Source organism: Polypterus senegalus, chromosome 11 (assembly GCF_016835505.1).
Source record: "Polypterus senegalus isolate Bchr_013 chromosome 11, ASM1683550v1, whole genome shotgun sequence".
NCBI classification, from domain to species: Eukaryota; Metazoa; Chordata; class Cladistia; order Polypteriformes; family Polypteridae; genus Polypterus; species Polypterus senegalus.
The window spans coordinates 33,321,122-33,333,398 of NC_053164.1; the positions used below are offsets into that span (position 1 = coordinate 33,321,122).

Consider the following 12,277-nt stretch of genomic DNA (forward strand, 5'->3'; position numbering starts at 1 on the left):
TGCAGGAGATTTCTCACTTGTGGAATGCAAAAACTCAATAAAATAATAATAATAATAATAATAATAATTTTCTTGGTGTTTTAAAAGTTATTTTTTGTTTTGGAAAACAAGGAATATTGTTCTGTAATGCCTTGTTAACACTTGTGTTTGTGCGTATGTGCACAGTTCGTGACCTGCTGTGTATTTTTCACACTAAAACCCCTTAAAATACACCACAGTGCACATTACTGTGTTTTTTTTTTTTACCAGAAAATCTCACTACACAGGAGGCTACAGCATCCCCATGACGTTTCTTTATTCTGGCAGAAGAAGTGTTGGGAAGCTACAGCAGGGTGTGTCTACACGTCACTTCATTCATGTAGATTCAGCGTAAGGCTTGGCGCATGGCAAATACAAGTATGCTTTTTGGAACCTTACAGATTTTTTTTTTTTTGTATGGTTTAACCCACGAATGCATAAACCGTGGATACTGAGGGGTGAATACCAGAACTTGTCTGGAGACTCAACAAAATGTGTACAGGTGACAGGAAATTAGTCTGGTGATTTTTTTTCAGTCTTTATTTAAAATAAATACTGAATAACAGGCAGACACTTGTGGAATTAAAGTATGTAAATCCTTCCAGATGGAACTAAATATTTTTCTTCTTGTGTCAATAGCAGAAATTTCACTGGAAGCAAAACAATTTTGCTATGAATTCAATTTTGCACAAATCGTTTCAGTCATTATTAATCCTAAGTGACATCAGTCATCTAAGGTTAGAGTGGCATTTTCAATGCAAGTCTCTGAAGAGATCAGGAAGCATAAATAATGATTGTATGTTTTCAGTTTTTTTTTTAAATTAGTGATGGTTGAGCTGTTAAATGATATCAGTTACATGCGGTTAGACTAGCGTTTTGAACTCAGCTCTCAGAATAAATGAGACTGTTCATTATTCATTGTGTCTTCTGTTTTATCTCAAAGAAAATTAAAGGAACACTTTGTAATCCGAGTATAACATCAAGTCAGTGAAACTTGTGGGCTATTGATCTGGTCAGTGAAGTAGCAGAGGGGGTTGTTAGTCAGTTTCAGCTGCTTCGGTGCACAAGAGGGGCAACAATGAGATGACCCCCAAAACAGGAATAGTTTAACAGGTGGAGGTCACATTTTTCCCTCCTCATCAGTTTTTTTTCACTAGTTTTGCATTTGGCTACGGTCAGTGTCACTACTGGTAGCATGAGGCAATACTTGGACCCTACAGAGGTGGCACAGGTAGTCCAGCTACTCCAGGGTGGCACATCAATATGTGCCATTGTGAGAAGGTTTGCTGTGTCTCCCAGCACAGTTTCAAGGGCATGGAGGAGATTCCAGGAGACAGGCAGTTACTCTAGAAGAGCTGGACAGGGCCATAAAAGGTCCTTAACCCATCAGAAGGACTGGTACCTGAGCCTCTGGGCAAGGAGAAACAGGGTGAGCACTGCCACAGCCCTACAAAATGACCTCCAGCGGGCCACTGGTGTGAATGTCTCTGACCAAACAATTATAAACAGATTTCATGAGGGTGGTCTGAGGGCCCAACGTCCTCTAGTGGGCCCTGTGCTCACTGCCCGGCACCGTGGAGCTCAATTGGCATTTGCCATAGAATACCAGAATTGTCAGGTCCACCACTGGCACCCTGTACTTTTCACAGATGAGAGCAGGTTCACCCTGAGCACATGTCACAGACATGAAAGGGTCTGAAGAAGCCGTGGAGAACGTTATGCTGCCTGTAACATCATTCAGCATGACTGGTTTAGTGGTGGGTCAGTGATCGTCTGGGGAGGCATATCTATGGAGGTTTAGCACAGACCTCTACAGGCTAGACAATGGCACCTTGACTGACATTGGGTATCGGGATGAAATCCTTGGACCCATTCTCAGAGACCATGCTAGTGCAGTGGGTCCTGGGTTCCTCCTGGTACACAACAATGCCCGGCCTCATGTGGCGAGAGTATGCGGGCAGTTCCTGGAGGAAGAAGGAATTGATACCATGGAATGGCCCCTACACTCATCTGACCTAAATCCAAAAGAGTTTGGTCCATCCAACACCGCCAGGTTGTACTTCAGACTGTCCAGGAGTTCAGTGATGCCCTGGTTCAGATCTGAAAGGAGATCTCCCAGGACACCATTCATCGTCTCATTTGGATCATGACGCCCTAACACCCCTGACCCTGATATTGTCAGGCATGTATACAAGCAAGTGGGGGCCATACAAACCACTGAGTATGATTTGGAGTTGCTGCAATGAAATTTCACCAAAATGTACTAGCTCCCCACATCATTTTTTCACTTTGATTTTTGGGGTGTCTTTGAATTCAGCCCTCTGTAGGTCGATAATTTTCATTTCCATCCAACGATGTGGCATCCTTTCGTTCCTAACACATTACCTGGTCCATATCAGTATAGATTTCAAGCAGGAGTTTTTTCTCTTTGAGATCTGATTTGTTTTCAAAGTGTTCCTTTAATTTTTTCAGCAGTTTATATATATCAAGAATTATCATAATCTTAAGTGTGTGTTAACAGGATAGAAAGACACCTAAAAGAAGAATTATTTATAAGAATATTAGCCAAATGTAGGTGTTCACTAAGTGTAAAGCGATTAGATTAGAACTGCAGATACCTATCAGTTACTATATCACAGTACATACTTTCAGTCCTTGGCACAGTATATCGCATAGTAACTTTGTCTCTTAAGACGTCTGCTAGACTGGCTCAGGACCATTCAGCAAACAGGGATAAGACCACCTTCGCCATGGCGTGACTCATTATTGAATCTGGTGGCTTAGGATAGAAACAACCTCGCAATGCAGTTGTTTATGTCAAGACCTCATAGGAATGAAAGTCATTATCCGAGATTCTAAGAAGCATGTTGAGTGACCTCTGTTCTACCATTGTATCCAGTACGTCCAGCCTGACTCCGAAGATTGAACCAGCCTTTTTAATCAATGCATTAATATTACTGCCCCAGTACACTACCACAAAAAATTACACTGACCACTACAACCTGGTTTGAAAACATGTAAGCATTGCCTGCATACACCAAATGACCTCAACCTATTCAGGAATAAAGCTGAGGTACTTATACAGTATATCCTCAACATCTTCACATCTTCACTATCAATGAGGCAGAGTGGGCTTGACACTCCTGAAATCTAGAATTAACACCTCTGTACTACTTAAGTTGAGCTGATGGTGATTCTGTTTGTACCACTCAACAGAGTCCTTCACTAGTGCCCTATATTCATTTTCCTGTCAAAACTGTCACACGTCAATATAGCCGTGTCATCTAAAAACTTCATCAGATTCTGTGATTCAGTTTTGCATCTAAAATCTGAGATGTTTGGGGCTAGTAAGAAGGGAGCCAGTATAGTAGCATTAACCCTCATTAAACAAAGCTTCTCCCACAACGGTTTGGGCTGCATGGTGTAGAATGCACCACAGAAGTCAAAAAGAAGATCCTTGGGGAAAGGATAAGATCTTCCCTGTTTTTCCAGGTGGGGATGAGCTCTGTTCAGCAGAAAGATAGCAGTATTGTAAGGGGCTAGTAAATTGTGGATCTCCAGCTTCGGTACCCTTTTCTTCCTTTACTTACCACTTCATTAATTTTTGATGTTTCATTGAAATGTGATTTTTTTATGTAAAGAAGAAATTAATTAAATCAATTTACCTCAACTTGTTCTTTGACTATTAGCCTTCTCTCCTTGGGTGGCAGACATGGTACAGCAGGAATGTCCATTTTTACAGTATCAGTATTGCTGTTCTCTGTTCCACCGACCTCAAAACAAGTCACCTGGCTGTTGACCTCAGAACAAGTCACTTGGCAATTAGTCCAATGGTCTGTTTCTGTGTAACAAATACTCTCACACTGCTTGACTACAGAGAGCCATGTTCCCTCAGGAAGTTGAGTCTTCGTTTCAGACTTGCTGCTAAAGGTGGACTGTTCACTACCAACATCCTGTGCCACTAAAGGATTGTCAGTCCAGGTCATTTCAAGGTGGTCCAAGCATTGGCCCAGAGATTCACAATCCATAAAGCTCATGTGCAATGGACCTTGTGTATCTAATGATATGGATTCTGACTGGTCATTAGGCACATGACTTTTATCATTACATGTAAAGTCTACAGGAGTCTCCTGTGTTATCATTTGTTTTAGATCAGTTGGCAAAATGACAGGTTCATTGACGATTGTGACCTGGCGGTCTTGATTTGGAAATGAAAAGTTTTCACAGTCCAACAAGAGACCAGACTCAATGTGTGTGAAGACATTTTTTTCAGTGTCCATCAGATGCTTGGAGTCAGGCTCTTGAAGAAAGGCTTCATTGCTGCTTTCTACTTTGACTTCCTCATCCCCTATCATGTATTCCTTCAACTCATTTTCTGTAACAAAAAAGGCATCCTCTCCTCTCATCTTGTCTTCCAGGTCAACATCCAAGAAATCTGAAGGAGAAGATGTCAACATACAGTCTAAGGGCTCCAGATAGTCAAAACAGTGTGCTGGCACTTCTAATTGTGATGTTGGAGACTGCTCCACCTGTATGGTCTCCATCCCAATGGGTGAAATAGTTCCTATTTGAGAATCATGTCACCACTGTGTTCAATGTTTTGCATAATTCCATATTGCATGTAGTAGCATGCTTGCTCCAAGTTTACATAGTCACATATTTAAACCTGTGAAGACAGAGAAATACTTTAGTGAAGATAACAGGGAGTCAAAGCACAAACCAAAACCATCTAAAATTAGAGCACATCAGTTGATGAACATTACAAATGTTGTATCCATTTTTAACACTTTCAGTTAAGCATGTGCCAATGAGCCTTCATTTATAAATGTATATATAAATTTTTATATATACAGTATATAATATATATATATGTAGTACACAGTATATAAATTGCTATGTGCTGTCTGTTTGTCAAAAAACAACCTTGAAGTTCTCAATCAACACCTTATGCCATGACACATGTAACAAAACCCATGAATTTGATGTCCAGCCTGTGGCAGCCCCAAAATTCAACTGCGTCTCCTTCTCACGACCAATGTAGATATTGCAGTACACCTTGACTTGCACGTGTGTACATCTTGACACATGTTTGACATGAATACAGAATGGAGGTATGGATACAAAGTCTGCACGCGACATTGTTGATAAGAACCACAACAAACACCATGAAGTAAACAAAAAGATGGCCACATTTGACTCCTCGAGGTACACACCGTCATGCCTACAAGATGACAACATCTGCAACTACAGTTGACAGTCAGGCACATTACACATGACAATGACATGCATTTCAGCTACAGGATACAGAATGCAGGCACGACACACATGGAGAGCTTCCTGTGCAAACTTATCCTCTGATCACAAAATTAATTCATACACACCGCTTGGCCAAAGAAAACAGAAGGTTTTGCGACCTCACCTATACAGTACATCGGGCCAAAAGGAAGGGCTGTTTCACTGTTGACAAATGACAAATAATGACATGGCAGAACAATTCGAATACCAAACTGAAACATCAGCCTCAGCACCCATAGGAAGTGCAAGTATAAATGATTTAGAACACATACTCAGCCTCAACAGCTCCTTATCTTTTACATCCATGATGAAAATCCCCCAAAAAACAATGCATATACGTTCACATGAGATGAAAAAAAAAAACACACACTCAGATGACTGACAGGTTCAATCAGTTATCATGTACTGTACATACCTGTAAAGCAAACTATTTCATGGCTTTAAAACACAGACATCTCTACTTATTTACTTAGAAAACTACAGGACTTCACTTAACGCAACACCCCTTGTACCCAAGCCTTTACTAATTGAAGGCAAGTTGAAGAAAACGGCAAGAACTACAAGCACAGACAAATGGCTGACAGGTTCAAGAAGGTAAAAAATTAAACTGATGCCATTATGACAGGAGTTCTAGCACATTTTTTGTACATGTGATGAACACTACGTAACTACTAAAAGACATTATAACTTTCACAAGAACTCCAAGACAACACTATTTGCAACAAGAAGAAGAACAAAAACAACAGACAAAAGGGCAATTAGGTTCAAGAAGTGAAAATGTGTTTCCAAACTGATCTTACACAACACCAATGAAAGTATGCTGTTCCAAAATCAAATGACATTCCTACCATGTTCGCTACACACAACAGGCCAACACCACCACCAAAAAGATGCACTCCTTTACTCCAAGGAAGACTTTGAGAGATGCTGATCCTACTGTTTTCCATTGCCTTTTATTTGAGGACAGGAGGGCTGTGTGTTCCACAAGTATGAGTAAAAATTAGAAACCAGAAGCAAACAATAGTTTTGTACTTGTTGTGTAAATGAGAGAGCATCACACAGCTAACAGGTTATTCACTCATTAATATTCTATACCCACAGGGTCACAGAGGAGCCAGCGCTTATATGCAAGGTAGCAAGAAACCCTGGCTAGGGTGTCAGTCCTTTAAAGGGCATACTTACTCACAGCAGTTAACAACCGCCAATCCACAGAACAAGCATATTTTTCGAGTAAACCAGCAATAACTAAAAAAAAAATATATTCACACAGAAAATAAATCACCTGCATGCAGATGGTGGCCAGGCCTGGCTCTCAAGCCAAGCAGTGTGAAGCTTGCAGTTCTAACCAGGGAAAAACCTGTAGGGGAATCTGAAATACTGAGGTTGGACGGTGATATTTCGGATAGAATTGAGCTGTAACTTTACTTTTATTTTCTGTCATGAAAAACAGTGAAGTAGCAACAAATAGTCACTCCGAAAATTTGGCATTAAAGACAAGATTTTGATTTGAATACTTCATTTTTCATTATATTATTAATGACCTCTGCTCAAAACAAACATAATACTGTTGTATCTTTCACTTCCTTCAAAATCCTTTGAAGTTTGTGATGAGTTTTTCAAAACAATGCAGATCTGTAGTCAGGTTGTCTGTGTCAGTCTGAGAGATGCAAACAGTCTTCATATTTGGCTATAAAAATCTTGTCACTGTTCAAGCCATGCTGTAATGTATTAAATTTTAACATGAGCTTAACTTCCCATTCTTTTCTCTCTTGCTGCGTTTTGAAGTTGCCCATAAGCACTGTGACTTTAAAGTCCCTCTCACAGTGTCCATGGCTGTTGAAGTGGGCCGCTACAGGAACATCTGTGTTGCCATGTTTAACGTGGAATCTGTGTAAATTTATTCTCTGGCGGAGTGTTTGTCCAGTTTCTCCCACATAGAGTGTAGTGTCAGGACATTTCATGCAGAGAATTAGGTAGACAACATTCGATGATCTGCAGGAAAATGATCCCTTTATGTGATGTTCAAGTCGGGAGTTTGGTATAATTATACGGTCTGTATTGTAGATGTGGGCACACGTTTTACATCAAATATGAAGACTGTTTGCATCTCTCAGACTGACACAGACAACCTGACTACAGATCTGCATTGTTTTGAAAAACTCATCACAAACTTCAAAGGACTTTGTTGGACAGTTATCTTATCTAAAGATCTTGACCATACATTGTTCTTCTATCTCCTGTTAAATTAATCTTAGCCTGAATGAACCTATTAATTTTTTACATTTAAGAGTTTTCATTTAAAAATTTACCATTGTTATTTCTTGTCCTAGTGTGTGGATATAAACACAGGAAACTTCAGTTTCTGTATTACATCTTGCCTGAAGAAGGGGCCTGAGTTGCCTCGAAAGCTTGCATATTGTAATCTTTTTAGTTAGCCAATAAAAGGTGTCATTTTGCTTGGCTTTTCTCTACATTCATAATGGCTAACACGGTACAACAACCTAGTACTACTTCCTTCAACATATGCTTACATTAATAGATTTGTACATCCTTAGGACAATGTACTTTTATAAGTTAGTCCAAGATGAACACGATCTATGCGAAATACCCACGCCACGGTAATTAGGAAGCTCAATTCACTTACCAACAATTAACACTCAAAACGAAAAGATTTCCAGTAATGCAATTTACCCCATAACTGATACACGCATGTTGAGAAATTGCCACAAAAGATTGTTCAAAACCTAACAAAGCTGCTGTTTTAGTTCCTTCTTGTCACATTTCAGTACAGAATGGATTCAATGGAAACTGGATGGATGAGCACATACATGTCACTTCTGGTTATTTAGTTATTTAATTAGTGGTCAGTGGGGTTATCTGACCATAAATATAGTACATCCAGTTTTAGAGAGCAAGTTAAATGTCAAAAGTAATCAAAAATCCTTTTGTTACAACTGACTCAGTTAAGGTGGCAATTGTGCCATTGGGCATGGCATAATCATTGCCTGGTTCTAGCCATTGTGCCGCACAACAGTGAGTTACACTTACTGAACAAATTATTAGGAACACCTGTCCACCTGCTTATCTATTCAATCATCTAACCTGCCAATCATGTGGCAGTAAAGCGATGCATACAATCATGCATATACTAACCAGAGGCTTCAGTTAATATTCACATCAAACACCAGAATGGGGAAAAATGTGATCTTAGTGATTCTGACTGTGGTGCTATTGTTGGTACCAGACAAGCTGGGTTTAGTATTTCACTCACAACAGTCTCTTGAATTTACTCAGAATGGAGCAACAAAAAAAACAAAAAACATCCTGTAAGCAACAGTTCTGCGGATAGAAATGCCGCGTTGATGACAGTGGTCATAGGAGAATGGCCAGAACAGTTTGAGCTGACAGAAAGGCTAAACCAACACAAATAACAACGCTGTATAACTGTGGTGAACAGGAAAACATCTCAGAATGCACAACATGTCAATCCCTGAGGCGGATGAGCTACAACATCAGAAGACCTCGTTGGGTTCCATGCATCTCAGTCAAAAACTGAAAGCTGAGACTGCAGTGGGTAGAGGCTCACCAAAACTGACCAGATGAAAAATGTAGCCTGGTCTGATGAATCTCAATTTCTGCTGAGGCACACAGACGGTAGGGTCAGAGTTTGGCACCAACAGCATTAATCCATGCAACCACCCTGCCTTGTGTGAACAGTCCAGGCTGGTGAAGATGGTGAAATAGTGTGGGCGTTAGACACATAAACACCAGCCATTCATCACTTGAATGTCACACACAGCCTGTTTTGAGTATTGTTGCTGATCATGTGCATCCCTTCATGCTGTTTCTGACATGGAGCCAGAATAAGCACCAGCTCCTTGCAGCCCTTATGTCATGAGTACAATGCCATTATTTACCCATCTTCTAATGGCTACTTCCAGAATGATGATGCAACATGTCACAAAGCAAAAGTCATCTCAAACTGGTTTGATGAACTTGACAATGAGTTTAGTGCTCTTCAGTGATCTTCACAGTCATCTGATCTGAATCCAACAGAGCAATTCTGTGATGTGGTGGAACGGTGGAATCACAGCATTAATGTGCAGCTGACAAATCAGCAGAAATTGCATGAGGCAATCATGTCAGCATTGACCAGAATCTCAAAGGTATGTCTGAAACATCTTGTGCAATCCATGCCATGAAGAACTGGGGCTATTCTGAGAGCAAAAGGAGATCGTACCTAGTATTAGTATGGTGGTCCTAATAATTTCCCCAGCGAGTGTTGTACACGATGCTAAAAATAAAACATAATTTTATAACACTTTAATCACTTGCCTCTAGGACTTTATGCAGTTATTGAACATTTTTGAGTTTTTGATTTTAATTAGAACCTCCAATTCAGTGATATAATAAAGTGGCACACATTCATTTTGCTTTCCAAACTGGTCCCTCAACTATTCAAGCAGATATTTGTATAAAGTGTCTACACAGAGACACACTGGACATTAAAGTGATGACAATTTTTTATAAACTTTTGAGCTTGCTTAAATTTGCCTCAAACTGTTAGCACACATTCCCTTGCAACTCTGTTTCTGGTGAGAGGGCAGAAGCCTTGGGACAACAGTTTTTGATGTTTTGTGCATTCAGGTTAGTGTTTAAGGTGTATGGATGTCCAGGATGTTCACTGTCTTTGACATCCACAAAATCTTCTGTGGCACTCGAACAGACGTTCATGTGACATGGATTCTTCCCTGTAAACCTCAGTTAGCACCTGAAAGAACTCAGTAGGAATTTTGTTCAGTTCCACCAAAGATTGTAAATTGAATTATTGCTAGATCTTCAAACTGATCATCGTTTCAACACACAAGAAAACCATGTTAACTTCAAACAACGCACAACAGTGAATTAATAACGTGATGTTATTGAAACTTTATGGGATTGCTTATGCTTCTCCAATGTCCCCCACCCAGCTTGAGTGATGTTGTTTGATCCGCAGTCTTGTTCTTTAGTAGCCATACCTCGTAGTGTAATACAGAATAAGTTAATGGCTGTGATGGTCACCTGCACAAATTTTCTTACTTCAGCTCAACATGCCCACCTAGTTGTACAACATGTCAGTGAAACAACAGGAAACTGTGGATCAATAGCAAAGACTGAATTGACATCTGCGGTGGTGAAGGGTTAAGATGTTTTGGAGAGCATAACTTCACACCATTTATAAGTCCTAATCCAAAATGCTGTCCAGTAGGTTACACTTGCTTTAGATTACCCTGATTATTAGATATTAATCTGATAATGACCATGAAGCTTTCAATATGGCAATTCTTTCTAAGCATACGATTGTCAGAGTCCACACTGAAACACTGTAAGGCAATTGTCCTGCCCTATAGGCTTCCTCTCCAAATTTATGGCAAAGTGCTTTTCTGTGTGCTGTACCATGTAAGCGTCACCTCTGCACCTGCCAATGCCCCTTCTCAGTACTAACCCTTTCCGAAGGCATAAACAGCACACTGAAACAATTCATAGTTGCCCTCATCAATTAACAGTGCGATAATATTTTGTGAAAATGTATTCAGAAAACAAGAAACCCATAGATAACATGAGATATGAAACAGGAAACATAAACACAAAGGGTGTGCAAGAAGGATGGCAACAGCAAAAAACAAAGAGAGCTCTCTGAAGGAGCATCATTGGCTCATCTACTTGGCTGAGAAAACTTTGAAGGTGTGTGTGTGTGTGTGTTTAAACTTGGTGCTAACCAAAAAAGGGATGTGGATCAGAATGAATCCACGTTTCTAAAGAGAAACATCTCAACGCATCACATCACCATCTAACTCTGTTCAGCACATTCAAAACAAACGCTCAGCTATCTTTGAACCTTCTTAATCCAACATTATAGGTTAGGCCAATCCTGGAAGCACAGAAATCAAGGCTGGGTCAACTCTGAACAGAATGCCAGTCCATCACAGGGCACACTCACACAGGCTGCAACTCTCACACATACCAGTCTAGCTCAGGGGGTGCTGTGTCCACCATTGCTTAAACAAGTTAGATTTGATTCTGTGCCTCTAACACAAGAGTGTCACAATGGAAAATTGGTTGGCACTACTATCTCTCAGCTCCATCAGATTGCATTTGAATCTAGTCACCGTCCACATTCCAAAGATGTGTAGATTAGGTAGAATGGTGACTCTGAGCTGAATGAGTGTGGGTGTGTAGGTGCTCCATAATAAAGTGACACCCTGTCCAATCTAATGTTTCCAGGACTAATCAGGGTTAGAAGATGGATATAAATATTACTCACAGTTTTCTCTTGCAAACCAACTGAGCCCATCAGCTTGCTCAGTCTTCTTCTCTGGGTCCACTAGTTTTCCTTACTATCATTATTTGAGGTTTTTTTTTTTAATCTATTGTATTGGTATTCACACGTTCCTTCTCACCTTTGCTCTCTTCGGGTAACAGAATTTCAGTGGTTGACTTTTCTGCCTCATTTGTCTGAATCCTGAACTTGGTTATTGTTAGTATGGAGCCATTATGTTCTCCTAATGTCTGTAAGGGTTTCTCTTCCCACATCTTGATATTCATGCATGCTAGGTTGAATTTAAAGTTTGAATTGACTAGTCTGTGTAATGGGCCCTGTGATGGACTAGTACCATGTTCAGTGTTGTTCCTGACATGGAGCCAGAATAAGCACCAGCTCCTTGCAGCCCTAATGTCATGAGTACAATGATTTGCTTAACATCTTGAGCTGGGAAAGCTGCATCTGCTCCAAAGTTTCTCTGAATTCATCCAGTTGTTAGTTGCTCTCACACTCCATTTAAACAGCTTTCTTCATCTAGTTAGCACTCCTTTTGTAAAATCATTAAGCTTACAAGTGGACAGAGGTGAGGAGTGAGAGCAGCCACAACTAATGGAGCCCATCTGTTATGACTGTCCATATGGTTGTGGGATCACTTCCTGGACT

The 12,277-nt window shown here is 40.2% G+C and overlaps 1 protein-coding gene across 7 annotated transcripts in view; it reads right to left on the reverse strand.

The window, feature by feature from the left end:
- The window catches only part of LOC120538818 (PH and SEC7 domain-containing protein 2), a 114,900-nt gene that overhangs the window by 63,640 nt on the left and 38,983 nt on the right, over positions 1-12,277 (reverse strand). For all 7 annotated transcript variants that reach the window (XM_039768307.1, XM_039768306.1, XM_039768308.1 and 4 more), the window contains one exon: positions 3,684-4,684. In XM_039768307.1, coding sequence (XP_039624241.1) covers positions 3,684-4,562 — 879 coding nt within the window. In that variant the 5' untranslated portion in view covers positions 4,563-4,684. The remainder of the gene's footprint in view (positions 1-3,683; positions 4,685-12,277) is intronic.